General features: G+C 43.0%; 2 protein-coding genes across 3 annotated transcripts in view; both read right to left on the bottom strand.

The window, feature by feature from the left end:
- Nucleotides 1-8459, bottom strand: part of ubash3bb (ubiquitin associated and SH3 domain containing Bb) — a gene marked incomplete at both ends in the record, with an annotated part of 48645 nt that extends 40186 nt beyond the window's left edge. For both annotated transcript variants that reach the window (XM_083914607.1, XM_083914606.1), the window contains one exon: nucleotides 8332-8459. In XM_083914607.1, the coding sequence (XP_083770733.1) occupies nucleotides 8332-8459 (128 nt within the window). The remainder of the gene's footprint in view (nucleotides 1-8331) is intronic.
- A 607-nt stretch (nucleotides 8460-9066) lies between these two features.
- gkup (glucuronokinase with putative uridyl pyrophosphorylase) lies at nucleotides 9067-21081 on the bottom strand. The gene is made up of 22 exons (XM_083913528.1): nucleotides 21012-21081; nucleotides 20853-20897; nucleotides 20623-20776; nucleotides 20464-20535; nucleotides 19554-19642; nucleotides 18264-18420; nucleotides 17150-17227; nucleotides 15712-15803; nucleotides 15440-15545; nucleotides 15269-15348; nucleotides 15112-15180; nucleotides 14120-14180; nucleotides 13995-14011; nucleotides 13329-13386; nucleotides 13084-13176; nucleotides 12948-13008; nucleotides 12711-12824; nucleotides 11459-11516; nucleotides 10933-11001; nucleotides 10786-10849; nucleotides 10558-10629; nucleotides 9067-9436 (listed from the first exon to the last, which is right to left on the bottom strand). Coding segments are annotated over exons 1-22 (1707 nt in total). The 5' UTR covers nucleotides 21014-21081; the 3' UTR covers nucleotides 9067-9340.
- Between the last annotated feature and the right edge of the window lie 78 nt (nucleotides 21082-21159).

Here is a 21159-nt window from a genome sequence, read left to right as displayed (position 1 = left end):
GTCTTTCCGTCTGACGTAACACCCTTTAAAAGTACTATTTCTAGATTTTAAAAGCTCAGTCAAACAAAACAAACAACAATGGCCGAACCAGTAAACCTTTTTTACGATCACTTCTGTCTTCAGTGAGGCACCTTTTCATCGATCGGAAAGCAGTAAAATGACAATTCACTCATTTCTTGTTGTTTTTTTTAAATAGGAGATAAAGCACTATAGAAATACAAGGCTTGGACCAGCTTGGACACAGGAATAGTACTTTTAAAGGATGTGACGTCCCAACCGGCTTAGCATCCACCTTCTAAAGCCCATGTTGCTCAAACCTTGATACTAACTGACTGGTACAATTTTATGCTGCTCATGTAGTATCTCTCCATCTGTGCCTGAGGGTACAAGCTGATTGTGACACAGAGCCTCTGGATGTATCTGTGATATTTGTGGATGTACTTTTAAATGTGTATCTGTGGATACTACTACTTTCTTCTGTTTTTTTCTATTTGAACTTTTAAAACAAAAGCGTTCTGTGGAGTTTTTTCAACAAACAATTAAGATAGGGCATCTTTAATTCTACTGTGATGTCCATATCAAACAAATTAAACTACACTAACTAATGAATGACTGAGAAATCAGTAGGAACAAGATCCAGAAGAATACAGTGCAATACTAAATACCTCTACCACATAACAAGGCACACCATACTTTGAACATCAACATCACGATGCCAACACCATCGGCGTGTGGAAGTATTTTGTGTACAACACAGTTGATGGTAAAGTCACAGACAAAAATATGGCTGTTTGTCGACTTTGCAAAAAGCAGCTATCACAATCTGCGAAAACATAGTTCGGCTGTATGACACCACACGTTAAAATAAAAAGACTTTTACAGGACAATAAACTTGCTTTTACAACAGACGACTGGACGTCGTAAGCCACTCATGCTTATGTGCCAGTCACAGCTCACTGTATTTCAGACTTATGGGAACTTGACAATTGTGTATTGTGCACTCAAGAACTGAGAGGAATATATTTGAAAAATGATGTTTCTTTTTAGATTGGTTTAAAGTGACAGCACTAGTGGGTAATTTGCAATGCATACTTGCCTGCACTACCTTGAATTATACAACCACGGTGAGGAGACAATGGCCCCATAATCTGATAGTGTTGTCTGTTTGCCTGCTTCCGGACAGAGCTTCAAAAATGAACCATGATATGATCACCAAGCTGCAGTGGAAGTAGACCAGTGAACGACAGCAGCTATATCTAGACAGTGATGCACCTCTCCTATTTCAGGAAGGAGACTAATGACATTTATATGACCTTGTTAGAGGCTCCCTATTGAGGCAGACATATAATGATGACACATCGAATGTAATAATGGGTATATCCTTTTGATTTTATAATCCTCTTCAAATAGTCCCAAGGATCAGGGAAGGCAGAATGGAAGGAAACCTTCAGAATAAGCTCATATTCATCTGCATTTCAAAGATACTGGGCTAAAAAAACAAGGGAATGACTCAATAATTCATGAGAGTTACCAACTCCACAGCACTTTCGAGTTCCCGTAGCTGGGATATACTATATGCAGCTCTCATAGATGTAGCAGACTTAAACCCATGTACTCTATGTAGATATTTTCCTTTCCTCCTTCAAATCAGCAAATATGCAGCCCTTGAGCTGAGCTATACAGAAAATACATTTCCTATGGAGACAGCTGTTTTGAAACGGGAGAGAAAACCCTAAATCAGCATGAAGAACGTGTAGTGCCTATATGGCACTGTAAATGCAAACATGTCACCCGTCAAACTGTTCTGTACACTGTACATCTGGGACCCAGAAGATCCGTAAGTTGTGCATAATAGTTTTCAGTGTAACAGTATACAAATGTATGACCAGTATAGCAATTGTGAAAAACCACATTATCTACACAGGAAGTGAGTGGGCGTTCATTTGATGGAACGTAAGAAGTGAAATCTTACTTCAAGAGCTGACTACAGCTGTATGCTGACCTAAAGTAAGGTCACAGATGCAGTATCGCTAACAAGTCTGCCTCTAGATCCCTGAGTGAAAAAATACTGCATTGGTACATCAATGCAAACACTGCAATGCGAATTCAGTCCAATTTTAGTTTCTTTAAAAGTGCTATAAGGCATACTTTGTTAGGTGTTATGAAACACTCTAGTGGGGGTAAAAGAGATGACATTGTTTCAAACATAGAGCAAACTTTAATTATTAAGCCAAAACTTGAAGAAAAGAAAAAAAGACTGGTCCCATCACACTAATAAGACAGCTGTGGGTATAATGAAAGCAGACTGAAGATACCGTGGGGAGGCAATGAAACAATTTTCTGTCTGTTTCTTTTCAGCGTCTAGAATTCTACCTACTGTCATTGAAACGCATAAACGCATTTTTTATAGGACAGTGTATTGGCAAGAATACAGCCCGACTTGATACCATACGTATCATATCATGGGTTATGATTGAATATAGCTATACTGTAAGAACAGCGATATAATGATGCTTTTTTAATCTAACTTTCTTTTATTCCCCAAATTGTTTTATTGATTTTTGCAGACCAGAACACAGAAACAGGTAAAACTCATGTACAGTACATCTGCTTTAAGGCGTAAAAAAAGACAAAAACAGAAAAACCCCAACATGAATCCTGCTATCCCTGCCAACAACCCACGTCAGACACGGTTTAATCTAATTTTACGAAAACTGTCATTGTATAAAGATAAGAACACCATATGCTTACGTTTTTACGTTATGTCACGAGTGGAAGAGTCAAACGAGTCAATCTAGCAGTTGTGGGTTTAAACAACACAAAATGAACCACTGCTACGAATCTTTGCATGTAAACAATTAATTCCATATAATCGATATCACAAAATATAATATTAATTACATCTTACAGGCCTGTAATATAATACTGTCTACAAAACCGAGGAATAACAGTCTGTAGCTGGAGATCGGATAATTTAGCCAATAAAGTCTCATGATACAAAAGATTTAGATTAGTCTGAAGAATATTGTGGTGTCAAAAGAGACATTTACTCCATGTTGAGTCATTTCTTCCGACCAAAAAAATTATTATTTGAATAATCCAAATGATAAAAACAAAATCTCCAAGCAGCTGATAAAAAGGGATAAGCTAGACTCTTTCACCTCCACCTCCTTAGTTGTCCTAATTTTTCAGTCTTTGCAAATATGTAATCATTTATTTATTTCCTATTTTCCCCACAAATTTACCATTTTCCTTACCGTCCCATTTTCTTAGTGCTTATAATAATATGGGTTTTAGCTAGCCAGCTCGCTTACCGAAAAATACTGCTAGCTAAAGATATGGAGCAACAGCATTTTCAGCTTCACAGCATTGATGATAAAACTACACCAGTCAGTGCAGGCATGCCTTTATATACTGCATAGAAAGGCTAAGTCTCTGCCCTTCTCGTAGACTCCATGGGACTTTTTTCAGGTAAAAATATGTATGGTAGTGAATGGTAAGAGACAATTAATATTTTGATCCTGTCTGAATTGTGTTTGACCTATGATGTTTTTCAATTTAAAAGATAATTTTGCAAGTAGAGAAAGCCACAGTTCTGTTGAAGATTTGTTGTAGTACCGCTTGGTCTTGTGTGAAACCGCTCAGTGAACTACATCGTTTGTGCCGCACAATATACGCCACCTTGCTTGCTCAGCTATCTAGCTAACTTAGTTAAGTTCCACAACACATGCAGTATTCTCTTACCTGATGTGTTTTTTACAGCAACTCTTTTTATCCACCAAGCAGCGAAAGACTAACCTGACTGTTCCAGATGGATTGATTCTCATTTGCTCTGCATATCCATCTGGGAACTCTCATTTGGAGATCTTTTGGGAAGAGGTGGAAATACTGTTTCCTGATTGGATAAATCATCTGTCTATCACCAACATACGGGCCAAACACCCAATCAGATCAACAAAGCATATCAACAGCATCGGGGGCAAAGCTCAGAAAGTAAACCATATGTCGGTAGAGGATATTTTGTTTGTTTGTTATTTTTTGTAACGCAAATTTACAGATAAAAGGCACAATTTCAGGTGTCCGGTCCATATTCCAACAGAAGGATCCAAGAGAAAAAAGCGTCAGCGAGCGGTTTGCTCGATAGCTGCGCTCATCTCATCCGTGGAAGCCGCCATGTTGTTTACACTGAATAGTCGATTTTAGTTTCGTCACACTTAAATCCCCCTCAAAACTAACGCTGATTGGCCATTCGCTTGGCAAACGTCTCCCAATTTTCTCCGTCGCACGTAACCAGACTGATCTGCGAGTAAAATACAATGGAGCTTGTGAGATCGGGATGGTCTCACAAGGCTAGCGAAAGACCGTGCGAAACCCATTGTTCGTTTGAGTAACATTACATTATGGCATCGTCACTTCAGTGAGAGGTCCTTTTTCAGACTTTGGGTGAGTAGTAATTATGTATTTCCACAGCCTTATACTTATACTTTTCAGCCTTATAACTAATTTTTACTACAAACTGTAGTGTGTAATTCACTAAAGCAATCTAGCCAGCAAGCTAACGCTAGAAAAGTTAGTTAGCAAACAGAACTTAGAAGTTTCGCAGGCACCATGCCTTTATCTCCATAACATTATCTTCATCTACATAATATGTACATGTAGGCGCCCGTCTCTTGTCTCCATCAAGGACTATAATGGAAAAGGGAAAACCAAAGCAGTTTTTATTTTGGTACAAAAAAAAAAATCCCTTCACTCACAGTGGGAAAAAGATTAAGAAATTATGTTTTCATGGCGTTTAAGAGTAAAAACTTCAATTAGGTTGGAGAGAGATGTTGGCATGGATTGAGAATATGCCTGAGCAAGTTCTAATGTCTTATGATGCCATAAAAACTTTTTTGGTCTTGGATCCAATACTGCGTTTTTTCTGTCTCTTGCTCCCACAGATATTCTCTCTCTCGTCATTCTGTGCCAGCATGCAGAGATGTTTAAGCAGCCAAGTCAGGCTATTCTTGAAAAAACCAGCACGACTCTGCTTGTTTCACGTCAGTTGATCATTACATTAAGAGTTAGCTGACATGCACAAGGCTGTCATTTACAAAGTCGGAGAGATGCACCTTGTGACTTGCTGGAAGCTCTTTTTCTCCGGACAGCATAATAATTTGCACAATCGATTTTGTTTTCAGAGTGATTTAACCTGTAGACGATGTGCAGTAGACCTATACAGCCATTTCCTGGCTGCAAGATGATGGGAATGTCAGTTGTTAATAACAGCAAGATGGATTTTTTCATTGTCAGTACAGTAACTGACTGGAGACTGTGCATTCAATGCCAGCTCTGCTCGAAACAGCTGGATGTTTTTAATATTTGATTCGACACGCAACATTAAAGTTTTCAGGATAAATGGAATTTTATTATTAATCCTATCCCCCAGAACTGATATCACTAAACTCTATTACATAAAGCCAGAGGGTATCTATACTGTGTGAACAATGGGAGCATTATGGGGATGTCCCTGAACCAAAACAATGTCCTGTAATCTTTCTGCCCAGATATAATCCTTTTACAGCAAAACCAGGACACCTGAAGTTGGTCAGGAAATTTAGTGGGTCAACCACTTCAGAGAGAAAAAAGAGGGAGAGAGACAGACAGAGAGAGAGAGAGAGAGAGAGAGAGAGAGAGTAAATAAGTGGCTGTGTCAAGGCCAAGCAGTCATGGGCTGATATAAAAGAGGCTGTGGCTTCCCTGAGGGAGGGTGTTGTAGGCCAACGCTGGCCTGCCTGGGGGCCTATCATCGTCTGCTGTGTCCATTCAGCAAACCACAGCACACTTCCTCTGACATACACACTCGCAAACACTCACACACACACAAACCCTTTTGACGTGTGACATATGTCTGGGTGAAAGGGGTGGAAAGACTCTGAAGTTTATGTGCTGAAAAAAAGAGAAGTGCTGTGAGATTTCACCAAGACTTCAAACAATATGGACGAAAATAGGTTTAGCTACTTTCACTAATTGATATGGTGATTCTAGCAACGCCGGTTTACGGAAGCTTTTTCATCTGCTGTTCTGACCGGCTGCTGTCAGAGAGGTCATTCCTTGGAAAATCATCTGGTACACAGGAAGTGGTGTGTTGTTTAGATTAAGAAGTAGAGGTTGGGCTAGTCAATGACGGCCATCACATATGGAAAATGATGTCACAGGAATGGCCATAGCGCTTGACAACAAACGCTCTCTGCGAGTTGCATTGCAAAACACACAAACAGATACATACTACAGCCAGACTGATACAAGTATCTGGTGATAACCAAGTTGTTCCGCAGGTTGTAATTGTTTCGATCACATTATAAGAGCCAAACGTAAGGGATTGGTCACAGAGCTGCTCACAGGAAAAAGCTCTGATAAGCCACTGTATAGTACCTGCCACAGCAGAGGGAGTTAGCAGGTATTCACCTCAGGGGTTCATGGGCAAGGGAAAAAAAACAGAGCGAACAGAAGAGTGCATGTGGGAGTTCATCAGGTCGCTACGAACACGACTCTGAATAAATGTTATTGTTCTCCTGTGTGTGCTCGATGTGCTGACAGAAAACTACTAACACTGTTAAAGTTTCATTTTATCAGATGATAATATGTGAATGTTGCGTTTTCCTGACCACAAAGAACTCAGCTACAAAATCAGCCCCTGTGCGCGCTTGGTAGAAGCTGGTTAGCTGTCAACAGACATATTTTAGAAAATAAAAGACATGCAGTATGTTTGTACGTTTCAAACACCATCCGCTACTGCAGCTGTTACATTAGTATTAGTATGAGCTACTCCAGAATCATGTCCCACTCCACTGACTCAGTGTCCATTCAATCAATAACAAATAATCAAACCAGGAATCCATTTCATTGTGTGTACTGATTCACCAGGGACAGCTCTGACATCAAGGATCTCTAGCCCGGGGGTGTCAAAAATACGGCTCTAGGGCTTGCACTGGCCCGCGAAAGAGTCCAAACTGGCCCAAGGCATGAAAACGTCTCCGTCAAAGAGTTGATAAGAGGACAAGAAAAGCGGACCAGTTCCTATTTCTTCACCGAGGTAAATGAAGCCAGTGTGCTTGGTGCATTCAATGCACCTTTCAGTGCTGAAGGAATATAATATTCTGCTCTGCAAGCTCATTTCCTTTTCATCCCTAACCAGAATACAGCAGAAAACCAGAAGACTGTATTGTTGAAACTGCACTTATTTTTCTTAGGATATCTCAGGCTGTTCATCATCTGGTAGATTTTGCATTAATTGTGGATGTTTTCAGAACGTAGTTGTACTTCTTCACACTAAAAGAAAGGGACACATTTGCAAGTGTTGTTATTTTTGGGTTATTATGTCAAGATTGACTGGTCGCGTCCATGTGAGCTCAAATTGGGCTGTGGCCCATGAACTAAAATGAGCTGGACAGCCTGCCCATCGGCAGATGTGCTAGCAAATGGGATTTTAGGAATTTGGACCTTCTTCCTCTAATCGATAAAAGTGACCACAGCACCAAAAATGGCCTCACATCAAAATGATAGCTGTATTTATTAGTGTGAGGTACCTCTTTCCTGGCCGGTGACATACAGTATACAGTGTTGTGTTTACAGTGAGAGGCTGTAGCCGACAGGACGGATGTGAACTCACTGATCTAGCCAAGTCAAAGACAGTCCCTCCATTCAGTAAGAGCAGAGGACTCAGGGTGAACCGTATGACAACCCCCCCTCCACACACACACACACACACACACACACACACACACACACACATACACACACACACACACACACACACACACACACACACAGTCATGCCTTCATGACTCCTGACTTTCTCAATAGTTAAGGAATGACAGCTCCTCATATGGTATGGTTCCTGTGACTCAACTCAACTGGACACAAACCCAAATAAGAAAATACAACTTTGAGTCGTATTTTTTTTACTTATAAATCTCTAACATGTCTTTATTGATACAGGAGGGGAAAAGGAAATGATGGATTTGTTGTATTTGATGCTAACTTTTACGTTTCACAGTTGCTAATTCTGTCTCACTCGTAGCTTTATTTACAGTACACTGCTGCTGTATCTCACTTTAGTCCACTGGACTCTGACGTTAGTCCACAGTTGTGTGTGGCTGTGTGCGGTGAACACTATCTGCGCACAGGGAAACAGCGAGTGATGCTGCGACTGACCCGTCCACAACACAACCGTTACCCAGGGCTCACACACCGGCCATGTCCCCGCCACACACGCACGCACAGACACACAGACACAGACACACGCACACTCAAACACACACACACGGTGTTTTAAGTCAGGCTACTTACGCCCTTGGTCTGGGGAAGCCCATGGATAACAACACGTCCAGGCTGGAGCCACATTTCACTGAACCCGCTCGGTTCTGCCGGAGCCTGCGAGGGAGGATTTTACTGTAGAGGTCCTCTTTGGCAGCCATGGTCCGCTGGGTCAGCCAGTCCGCTACAAGCCCGATACAGTCCACCAGCAGACCTCCGGCTAGTCCATGAGCTTCGGCCAGCTCCGCATGAGTGGAGAGGGAAAGGCAACTACGCGGAGCGGAGCTGAGAGCAGCGCTGTGCGGCCAGGCTGAGCCCCGCTACTCCGCCCACTGGAGGAAACCGCAAATTAGATCTGCTCACTGAATACACACAGTACAGTGTCACAGCACAGTGGATACAATAGAACAGATGGGTTTGAAGAGAAAAGGGGTTAGAAAATGGGACTTATTTCAACTAGATGTGTGTGTAACCGTAGAGACAGGTTAAATGATACTTCTTTTAAGTGCTAAATTACTATTGCATACACAAGCTGCACAGTATACATGACAAAACACTAAGAGCTATAATAGTAGCTTTTAATTTGTGTACAAAAATGTTTTAATTACTTTACAACATAGTATCACACGTAGAAAAATAATGTATACATTGTTGTGATTGATACATGATTGATACATGTGATCTGCACCTTAAATCCCATAAATGTCCTGAATCTCATCAAATCTGCAACAAAACTTTGAAAGATTCAGATTAAAGGACAAAGTGAAGCAATACCTGATGTTTGACTCAACATCGTTCGATCAATCTGATAAATTATTACACAAAGAATCGTCCAAATAGATCCTGATGGCAACCCTGATTGTTTTTTATGCACGGTTTTCATATATTTCATGTAAGTGACCATGATGATGATTATGTCCATTGTAATAACAAGTCCTACGGAATGACACTGAGCCTCACTGAGGGCCACACTGTGCCGTATCCAGCCGATGGCCCCGAGTTGGCCCTGAGAAGCCTGGCTGAGTCGTGGGGCGATGTGAGGTTAGCGTTGGCCACTGACAGTGCTGGCAGATGGGTTGTATGGAGAGATGACACAGAAGACACAGCCTGCCTCCTGGAAAGCTTGCCTCATCTCCACCTAGTGGACCCAAACACAGACTGCATCAGACAGCAGGGCATTCATCAGATTCACAAATACAGACCATCCTCAGATTTGACAACCCACAGCTCCTGTGTACAGCAGGGTCGAATGACTCTGTCGCTGCAGGTGTTCTCTGGTGTAATTATAATGTTATGTAGGGGGTGGAAGGCATTGTCCAGGATCACCAGCACTCTGTCGTCTGCCACCCTCTCCAGTGTGGCCAGCTTAGATCCGATGACAGACACAGCTTTCTTAATGAGCTTGATCACTCTGCTGGCGTCCTTAGCTTTGATGCCTGGGCCCACACACCGCAACATAAAAGATTGTGCTCGCCACAGCTGACTGCTAGAACATGTGGAGCATCTTATTGCATACACTGACGGACCTGGGCCTACTCAGGAAGTAAAGCCAGCTCAGGCCCTTCTTGTAGCCTGTGTGTTGGTAGTTCAATTTCAGCTTGTCACCATAGGACTTCATAATCTCCACATCAGTGCCACTGATGCAGACTGGAGAGGGTGGGGCCTTCTGCATCCTGAAATCAACCGTGATCTGCCTCATCTTAGCCACATGCAGCTGCAGCTGGTGTCCCCCACACAACCTCACGAAGCGGTCGACCAGGCCCCTGTACTTCTCCTGGCCACTCTCTACAGAATCTCTGCATCTGACACAATTCAGAGTTGTACTTAAAGAGATACTCTACTTATTTCAATCAAAGTCTGGCAGATCTCCACCACACAGACAGACCAAGCTCCCTCCATCTGAACACAATGATCACATTGCTACAACACAGACCTGGATTAAAATGGGTAAAGTACCTCTTCAAAGTCAGATGTGCAGATGGTGAACAGGAAAGAAGACGGGACAGTTCCCTGGGGGGCATCGGTATTACTTACTATTAATTTAGCCCTGTTCGGACAGGATTAGTTTAATGTGGGGTAAGGTCTCAGGTAAAACTAGTCCCATTTGAATATGACCCTCTGTAACACATAATTAATATACTGCCATATCCCGTCAATACGTAGGTTCCACATATTTTTGAACATGGAGGCGTTTGAAGACGCACTCATAGACCGGAGCTGTCAGCAGAAGACAACAACTTCCTCATAGTGCAGTCTTACCAGTTTCTCTTCATCTAGACACAGACCCACCACGGCCCCCCCGCTGCCTGGTAACTTCACCGCTGAGCCAAACTGCAAGAAACAGCAGAAACTTTATGAATGCATGAAGAGAAAAAAAAAAACCTGCAGGCACACACAGATGGATATGTGGATATGTGAAAAAAAAGTGAATACTGTTAATAAAACATGCTCTGCTCTGTGCAGATAGTGGAGCGCTGAAGTACCTACCTGCCTCGCCAGCTGAACCATCTTGAGATTCCCAGGACCCAGACAGTCATCAGTGTAGACAGACCTGTGGGATATGTTGTTACTATTGCTGCGAGTGTTACTGTCACGTTAATGTGTGTGCCTCACATTAAAATATATTCTGTTTACCTCCGCAGCTCAAAATTCTGGTCCATCAGTTGTGCCAGACACCTCCAGTCTCTGTCCTGTAGAGCCACCCTGAGGAAGAACACTTTCAATCAGTTTCACCTCTAATGTTCTGAACTTCTGAAGTGCCACAACAAAGACAAAAAACAGGTTTATCAGCAGAGCTGCAGAACATCAACACTTTGTGTGGTGTGTGTGTGTGTGTGTGTGTGTGTGTCTGTGTGGTGTGTGTGTGTGTGTGTGTCTGTGGTGTGTGTGTGTGTGTGTGTGTGTGTGTGTGTGTGTGTGTGTGTGTGTGTGTGTGTGTGTGTGTGTGTGTGTGTGTGTGTGTGTGTGTGTATGTGTGTGTGTGGTATTTCTTGGAACTCAAAGTGCATTTCACATTTCACACATTTCAGAAAACCAAAACCTAATTGGAGCTGTGAAAAGCTTAGACATAACTATTTCCATGATTACTTATGTCTAGTTTTGCCCGGATATATTTGACAAAACCTCCACTGCTATAAATTCTACTCAAACTTAAACCAACCTCGCTTTATCAGTGAGATCAGCAAACGTCTTCATGGCCTCCACCACCAGAGGCTCCCCTGTGGACAGAGCAGCATAAAAGTATTTCAACAAACCATTGGACTAGCATGTTACGGGAGTGTACCTTTGTTCCCTGGTTCCTATGTTTTTCCCGCTTTGTATGTGACAAGGGTCCGATGTTCTCCTCTCTGTTATTTTTTCCAAAATCAAAGCCAATTCCACAGCAAATAGGCCTATGTAGACCCTAACACTACCCCCTAACCCAGACGCTAACCGTAACCTCTAACCATAACGAAATGCTGAATTAAACCAGCGGGGGCAGAGACTTATGCGACCCGGGGAACATAGGGACATGTTATTCTATAAAATAATTTTTTTGTGTGTTTATATAAAACTGAAATGTGTTGCTCTTCGTATCTGCAGCTTCTCTGCACATGAAAGAATAGTTTGGGAACATACAGTTGCCACTGAATACAGAACAAGACAGTCTATAGCCATGAAAATAGCACTGTGAGGATGTACTTTGAAATGCTAACGTCAGCATGCTAACATGCTCGGAATGACAACGCTAATGTGCTGATGTTTAGCAGGTGCCATTTTACCATGTTCACCGTCTTAGTTAAGCATGTCAGAAAGCTAACATTTGCTAATAGCACTTAATTCAAAGTACAGCTGAGGCTCACAAGGATTACATTAGTTTTGATGGTATTTGGTCATAAATACACAATTAATACCTTAATACACTGCTCAACCAATCAAAGAGGAACATAAGCAACTGTTTAGATGTAGGATCTATGTGTATGTACTGTATGTGTGTATGATGAGGAGCAGGTGTCATGTCTTTTTGATGATTGCTGGAGAGTGACCTTACACACCTTTTTATGCTGTTTTTATGTTTTCTGTTTTATTTTGCTCCAATAGATCTCGTAAATATTGAGATATTAGTGACATCTTTGACCTGCTGGTGGGGCTAAAGTCAGGGCTTCAATCATTACAAGTCATTCTCTGGGGTTGGTAGACATCTGTACCAAACTTTCCTACAGTTAATTAAATATACTGGAGATTTTTCAGTCTGGACCAGAGTGTGTACTGACCAACATTGCCTCAAAATATGGCCAATATCGCCATCACCATGTCCTTTTCCAACCATCGTAATCCTATTGGCCAAAAAGTATTTCCTTGTTTTATTTAGCCGTGACTCTCGACCTGATAAATCACAGGAAGCTAATGTAATGTTCAAAATGAAGGCGCACCAGTGAGCCAGCGCTGTCTGATGTTGCTGTGGATGCGTCCAGAGTCACTCGGGTCGCTCAGGTAAGCCAGCCAGAAGAGTGGGAGCCCACTCATGTCCATAGAAACATAGTTCCCTGAGAATAGAAAACACACACACACACACACACACACACACACACACACACACACACACATTAGGAACTAAATGTATCTGTATCATCTACTTTACATCGACAGACGGACGGTGACTTCAGTACCGTAGCCCTGCTCTTCCATGAGCCTCTTGCTGAAATCCATGTAGACTAAGCCTTCATAGACCTGTAAAGGCAAGGGGGCAAACAATGAACGCTACCATAGGTATTCAATGAAAGATACTGGTCAGATGTTACTGACCTGAACAACTCTGTCCTGCAGGCCAGCTGTGATGAAAAGTTCATCAGTCTCCACGTTGAGGATGAAGTTGGCTCGGATCGGCTTTGGGAGATCCTGCAGTGTGAAAAGGCAATAAATAAATAGGTAAATATGATTTGGAAAAAACAAAAAAAACAAGAGGCTGATGTTTTTCAGCAAAAAGTGGAAGGAATGACAGTTGGGAAAATCAAGAGATAACTGTGATGGGAGTTGGGATAAATCCTTACATTGTCTGTGATGTTGTAGAATTTCATAAGACACTTCAGGGTAGCTGATACAATGGCACTGTGAAGAGAGGGGATTCGAGACAACTAGGTTATTATATTGAAAGTGTGCAACATCAAATTTCAATTTGGCTTAAACAATTAAGGGCGCACTCACACTGTCCTTCCATACCGTGCCCAAGCACGCTTCACGGCTAAAGTCTAGTTCGTTTGACCAGTGAGAGTGCAACCGTACCGCACCTAGGTACACGAGCATGAGGCCTGACATCATTTTATGTGCGCCTGTTCAGACATAGAAAAAAAGAAGGACGGACCATGCGCGAACATTTAAAACAATGGCGGCGAAAGGTTCAAGTTTTGCAGATTTGGTCGATGAAAATATTCAAAAACAGTCGACAAGACGCACAAAAACTCTGAGGTCTACGGAAAGATTTGTAAACAAAGCGGCGCATCGCGATGACGTCATAAATGCGTGTGACGTGTTACGGCGTGATGACGTATAGACAGGCAAGAAGCATTCGCTGAGGCCCAGGTAGTCTGAGTACAAACGGGCCTGGGCCATGGGGGGAGAGGGAGGGGGGGACAAGTACCTTAAAGCAAGGGGGAAGGTACGGACGGACAGTGTAAGTGCGCCCTTAAACTAAGAAAACATCAAACAGAACTGTTTACCTGCTTCCAGCTAGGCCCTGCATTGACACAAAGACATATCATTACATAATATTTTCACATTATACACTGTGTAGCGAATTGTCGGGCTTTATTTCTTAGAGATCGGTGTTTGAATGGATCCTCACCACTTGCCGAGGAATGTTGGTGTCGTACTTCAGCGTGAAGTTCTGCTTCGTCAAAGCAATGCTGCAGTAAAAACACACAGAGCAGACATCGAAGGAGCATTAGCATTGACTGCAACTGGCCTCAACAGCCAGTGTTCTTAACAAGTAAACAATACACCAAAATGAAAACTTCATGCACCGGTATAGTGAGGATAGACCTACCTGTTCTCAGCACAAATCTATTTGTATTTTCTGGAAAAAAGTTTCCTTTTGCTTGATTCTAATGCAGAAAGGAACCTTATTTGTTCTGGTTTTAAACCTGAAATAACGGACTTTGTTTGGCTACTTGGGGGAAGCGGAAACAAGGTATTCCATCACCTTTCAGTTCATATGGGAAATCTTTAGCAAATGGCTACTTAATTACACGTTCAGCAGTTACAGACTAACATGATTAAAAACAGAATAGGACTTAAAAGTGCTTAAACTTCCGGAGTAATATCCTGTTTTAAAATTTTCTTCTGCTTCAAGGAAATACAGTGATGGTGGTCGTGCATCCTTGGGTACATTAGTGTAAGTAGTAATAATTATTTTAGTGTATATAACTTGGGCAAAATTAGGTACTTCTGACCAAACACAGCATTTCAAAGCTTCTTACACAATTTTAAGCGTCAGTAACACCAATCCAATCACATCATTTATATAACAGATTGGCCCTTCTATAGTACCTTTAATACTAAAAGTCATTTTTTCGGATCGTACTCCTGTCTTTTTACAAGAGTGAAATTTGAAAGCAGGACTTTTTTTCCCCAACATTGTATTATTATTTTGACTTAAGTAAAGGATCTGAATACTTCCTTCACAACTGGTCGTTTATTAAAGCAAAAGATTCCCATGATGTCGGGGAAAGTGAGCTGTGTATCCATTAGATAGGCAAAGAGCAGGTTCTATTCTAATATAATTAGATTGTATCCAACAGTATCTTGTTCTGGCGTTATCTCACTCAGTTATCTCACCCTTGTTTGGAGCAGAACTGGTAGAACTTCTTACATGTAGCCTGCAGCAGCCGCAGACCTCCCAGGTACCTACAGGTGGAGGATCAACAGAGCATTTTGAGAAAACCTGATCGACTGTGTGGTGTATTTCAGCTCCTTTATCCTGCGGTGTACACACCCTTCCTTCCGGCTGATACAGAACAGATCTTGCAAGCTTCCAAACTCTGTGGGGTCATTGAGCGGATGAGGGACTAAAACCTACAAAGTCACAGAATTTCACATGACATTTGCACTACATGATCCTTATAAAGGTTTTTTTTTAACTTATGAGTGTGTGTGTTTGTGTTACCAAAGTCTGGCTCTCCACTAGAGTGACCTCAGCCCAGAAGTTAGAGATGGACATAGCGATGGTTTTCCCGTTGAAGCCGTCAGAAGGGTTCCCCATTAATCCAACCCTGTGAGTCGTCATATATTCAAAAATCAACCCTTACAGATGTCAGGTTGTCTCTGACATTCATTAAGTGAAGGAGGAGGAGCCTTTTATTTGCAAGATGGAAAAACCACAGTAATCTGAGTTCCATTTAAGTGGAGTGAGAGCACTTTGCGTCAGTGTTTTCTTACCTGGCAAATGATCTGCGTGTGATTGGTTTAGCAGGATTGTCTTGCTGCTTGGTGGAGTAGTGGGTGAGCCACTTGGTGTAGTCTGACAGGCCCTGAGGTGTCAAGAGGAAGTATGTCATTAGAGGAAATGTCAAGTTTTTATATACAAATCCACCACACAGCTGCAACCAAAGCATCCAATCCCAGTCCCTGTGAGGATAGTATAGTCACTGCACTTGCCCTTAATATTACCAGTCATACTGAGTTGTCTCCTCCACCTCCACCAACTCACCAGACAGTTAACATTGACTGAGGCTACTTTAGTGGGTGATTAACTTCCCCAAACTACATGCTCAATTCTCAAATCCATAGTTACCACATGACACGCAATTCCTGTTGTTTCATCAGAACTTTAACATAAATCTTGTGTTTTCAGTAAAATATGGAAAAATAATAGGTGACTCTCTGCCATACAGTGGTGTGGTGGTTAGCACTGTCGGCTCAAAGCAAGAGGGTTCCTGGTTAGAATCCCAGCTGGGGCCCTTCTGTGTGGAGTTTGCATGTTCTCCCCGTGTCTGCGTGGGTTCTCGCCGGGTTCTCCGGTTTCCTCCCACAGTCCAAAGACATGCACGTGGTAGGTTAATTGGTGACACTAAATTGCCTGTAGGTGTGAATGGTTGTCTGTCTCTATGTGCCCTGTGATAGAGTGGCGTCCTGTCCAGGGTTTACCCCGCCTTACGCTCGATGTCAGTTGGGATCCGTCTGAAAATGTGGACCAGGCCGTCAAAAAGGCAGCCTAATTGCAGTACATTATTTTGCTGTTGTGTCATTACTGTTGTCTGCTTCTCCAAACTGGGGGCGAGTCAACCCGCCATCTACTGTAGCTAACACACCGACTATGGAGAAGTACTTCCTAGAACCACACTTCAAAAGATCTGAACTCTCCCTTCAAGCAGTTGAGAAAAAACTGTAAAAGGAAACTCACTCTGCATGTAAATGCTTATAATGTTATCCATTGACCGTGACCATTAACAGGTACTCTACGTCCCTATGACCCGACAGCAGATTTTTGGAGCAAAAGTAGAAGACATTAAGGACTGAGTGCCCCGCGGACGTCACATCACACCACTTCTGGGTAATGCCAGCTTTCAGTCTGTAAAATATTTAAGCGGTTTCTCTTCCTTCCACTCGCAAAAATTGCTCAATGAAGCTTTAACACGCTAAATTACGTTTTACTTTGCATGTTAAACGGCAACCGCACAGATTTTACACATTACAAAATGTTTAAATGTGTTGGGGGGTGGACATTGTCTTCCTGTGTAAGCATATCAACCCAAGTGTAGAAAGAATCATGGTCATTTTCAGGCCTTCATCTGTGGCTTTCTCCCTTATAATCTGAAGGCAATGCTGCATGAAAAAACATAAAGCATGGCTGATGAACTGAGGTAAGGATACAAACCACTTGTCCAATGAGCTGGAATCCAGTTGGAAGCTTCATCCCAAACACATCGAGTTTCTTCTCATTAACAAGCCACTCCTGAAGAGAAAGGAGCCATAAAGGGACTGGTTATTACTTCATTCATTCACGATAACTCCCGCACTCATGTCAAGAACCTTGGAGTAACACTACATAGTGCTTTTAAATTTGACAGGCAGGTTAGTTCCGTCGTCAAAACCAGTTTATTCCAGCTTCGACTCTCTTCCTCCCAAAGATCTAGATCAGGTGTAAAGGGCCGCTGTGGCTGCAGGTTTTCATTCCAACCAAGCAAGAACACACCTGACTAGACTTATTCAACCAACTGACTTGCCTTCACACAGTTGGATTTGTTGGATTAGGTGTGTTCTTGCTTGTTTGGAATGAAAACCTGCAGCCACTGCGGCTCTTTACTGGATCACTTTGAGACACCTGAATCAGAGAGAGTGACCCATGCCTTTACTTCTTCACGGCTGGATTACTGTAACTCTCTGTATGTTGGTGTCGGCCTGTCGTTGTTTCGTCGTGCAAAACGCAGCCGCTCGTCTCCTGACTGGTCAAAGAAAGCGCCACCACATTACACCAGTCTTGGCCTTGCTACACTGGCTCCCTGTCTGCTTCAGGATTGATTTTAAACTTTTATTATTTGTTTTTAAAGCTCTAAATGGACTGGCGCCGCTGAACTCTTACATTGTCACACTCAAGCCAGAGCGCTGAGGTCATCAGATAAAATGCTGCTGGAAGTCCCCAGGACCAGACTGAAAACCAGAGGGGACCGAGCCTCTGCGGTGGATGCCCCTCGGCTCTGGAACAGCTTGCCCTGGTATATTCAAGCTGAGCATGACACCTGTCTACTGTGTTTTATGTGTATTTTTTGTATTGTCTTGCTGAACTGTACGGCACTTTGGTCGACCGTAGTCGTTTAAAATGTGCTCTGTAAATAAAGTTTGATTTGATTTAATAATGCACTGACGTTATTTATAGAGTAGGACCACAGGGTCAAAATGAGAAGCAATTTTACAATCATGTACAGATTAAAATGAAATCACATGAGGGCAGCAATTCATATGGAAATAACACTTGTCCTATTAGCACAGACCCAGAATCGTCCGAAGGTCCTGTGTGTGGCCTGAGGCTGCAGGCGGAGGAAGTCAGAGAGGTAGGGCAGTGTGTCTCTCTGGATGCAGTAAAACACCACGCTGGCCAGCCGGGACGCTGTCAGCCCTTCCTGTGGTTTCTCCAAGAAGCAAGTTATCCTGATTCACAAAAATCCAGAAGTTTAACATCAAATTTGCAACATAGTGACATGTACAATACGGGTGTCAAAGAACTTCTAAAACGCCTCACACTAAAGTGATCCTTAAAGGGATAGCTTGATTTTGTGGGGTTGTATGCGGTACTTATTCATAGTCAGGGTATGACCTCCAGCACATCAGGCTGTTCTCATGCAGTTTTCATACATATAACAACAACAAGTAACGCACAGTAATCCGTATGTATTTATCGTGTGTGCATTCCCCAAAATAAAAGCATGTGATGTAGTATAAGACAGCGAAAACACAGGACTTTAAGCCAGGGGAGCGAGGTTCAATTCCCGTCCATACTAAAACAATCCACTGCCTTTTTTCTAATCCTAAACCAGTGTTTTTCATGCCTCACCCTAACCGTCACCTTTTGTTGGTTATAATCGGACACGTAATGTTGTTTTTGGTGTGTTGTTGCACTTCCGGACTGGCGTCTTTTGACTTCCGGCCCAGTCCTGCGGCCCATCAGGGTGGTTTTTTTGTACATCTTTTTGCATAACTTTATGTAGGATTTGCTGCGCACATGTTCATGAGAACACATTAAGTAGATGGCAGTTGGCACGCCTCCGAGGTTGGAGATCAGACAAAAAGACAAAAACAGTGACTTTACCTCACAGAACACAGGAGTTGCTGGTCTTATGCTGCCTTCATTTGTTAGTTTCGTTAGTTCTTAACCCTTTAAAACACCAGAGTCACACAATAACACAAACAAACTAATAGAGTGAGGCAGCGGTAGACCAACAACTCTCGTTAGGTAAAGCTGCTGATTTTGTAAATGGAGGAAGCAGAAGAACAGATTCTGTTTCCCCTGCGTGTACTTAAACAAGGCGGAGAAAGCGGTAAAAATATTCTAAATATAAAGCACACTTGAACTGATATGTTTTAATTCTTTTGATGTTAAATATGCAGCTACAGCCCCTGTCCAAAGCAGTACATCTCTTAGCTTCTGGGCCTGTCTGCTTCTCTAACCTGGGGCGTCCTGACCACCATCTACTGTAGGTAATACACTCACTATGGATAAGACACACATGCAGCTGTCACAGAACGTGGTTCATTATTGGACTAATGGAAAAACGTCTTCTCACCTATGGGTGTCAGGGCATACCTCCACAATGCCCCTGGAGCTGCTTTTCTCACTTTCCTCCAGCTCGTAGTATATGATCAGCTCTCCGGGCTGCGGCACACAAAAAGATGGGCTGCTCATGACTTCACCTCCACAAAAACCTTTATTCGACCTGGATAAATATCCTTCACACACAACTAATGGTTTTATGTCCACTAATATGATTTTAAATAACCGAAAGAACGAGGTCGCGGGTACAAGCGGCCGGAATGGGTTTTCTCAGGAGGGGGGCTGGAGTCTCCCTTAGAGAGAGGGGGAGAAGTTCAGCATCCGTGAGGAACTCGGAGTAGAGCCGCTGCTTCTTTGAGTAGAAAGGAGCCAGTTGAGGTGGTTTGGGCATCTAGTAAGGAGCCTGTGAATGTTCTCATTCGTCCAGGTCATCGTTATCCTAAGCAATTTCAGTCAAAAGCAACTGGACTGGTTGTTTGTCTAGGAAGACGTTTCACCTCTCATCCAAGTTAGTTGGACCAGTCCCAGCCTGGTCAGATGCGTACATGAACTGATGAAGCCTCTTGGATGAGAGGTGAAACGTCTTCCTAGACAAACAACCAGTCCAGTTGCTTTTGACTGAAATTGCTTTGAGGGTCTAGTAAGGATGAACCCTGGGCGCCTCCCTAGGGAGGTGTTCCGGGCACGTCCAGCTGGGAGGAGGCCTCAGGGAAGACCCAGGACCAGGTGGAGAGATTAGATCTCCACACTGGCCTGGGAACGCCTCAGGATCCCCCAGTTAGAGCTGGTTAATGTGGCCAGGGAAAGGGAAGTTTGGGGTCCCCTGCTAAAGCTGCTGCCCCCGTGACCCGACCCCGGATAAGCGGTTGAAGATGAGTGAGTGAGTGAGAAATATGATTTGAAATAATATTGTGTTTAATCACCTCTGACCTGAAGAAGCGAATAACTTGAGCGATGTCAAAGTTCTGGTCTGCGCACAGCATGTCTCCTGCGATCTGCTTACACAAAGAGAAACTCCTCATTGTATGGCAGTCATTAAGTTTATACACCCAGTCAATATTACTGAGCACCCTTCATCGTACCACTATGATGTCGTCTTGCAGCTTGCGGCTGCGTATGGCCAGCTCCAGGTCGGCCACGGCCCCCAGACGGTCCTCCAGTGTAGTGCTGCCATCATTTATAACATTTTCCACCGGGAAGTCATTGGCTGTGGCCCAGCGCTCATAGTGTTTATACCTGGTGAGTGTGATAGTTTAAGATCGGAGCAGGAGCAGACAATTCTGGCAACAATTTGGGTCTGGTTAGAACTCACTTGTCTGCGTTAGTGACCAGATACACCTCCGTAAACAACTGTCGCCTGGAGAACCATCACACATGCAATTAGAAGAGATGAACCAGTGAATGTTTTAGTCAGAAGATCATCGGAAAATGAGGACCGTTCATGTTGGGACCACCTGCCACTGATACGCACATGTTGACCGTTTCCCACCAAAAATCAAGGATCTTCTTCCCTCCAATGCCAGGAAGTAAGGCCTTCGGTACCCCGGCCAGGTGGCTGTATAAGCCTGTGTCATCATTCTGGGAGAGGAGAGGTGGGAAACGGCTGGTCTCAAATACAG

The sequence above is a fragment of the Echiichthys vipera genome (genome assembly GCF_963691815.1).
Source record: "Echiichthys vipera genome assembly, chromosome: 5".
Lineage (NCBI taxonomy): Eukaryota > Metazoa > Chordata > Actinopteri > Perciformes > Trachinidae > Echiichthys > Echiichthys vipera.
Note: the sequence above shows the minus strand (reverse complement) of the source record. Positions and strands in the feature narration are given on the sequence as shown.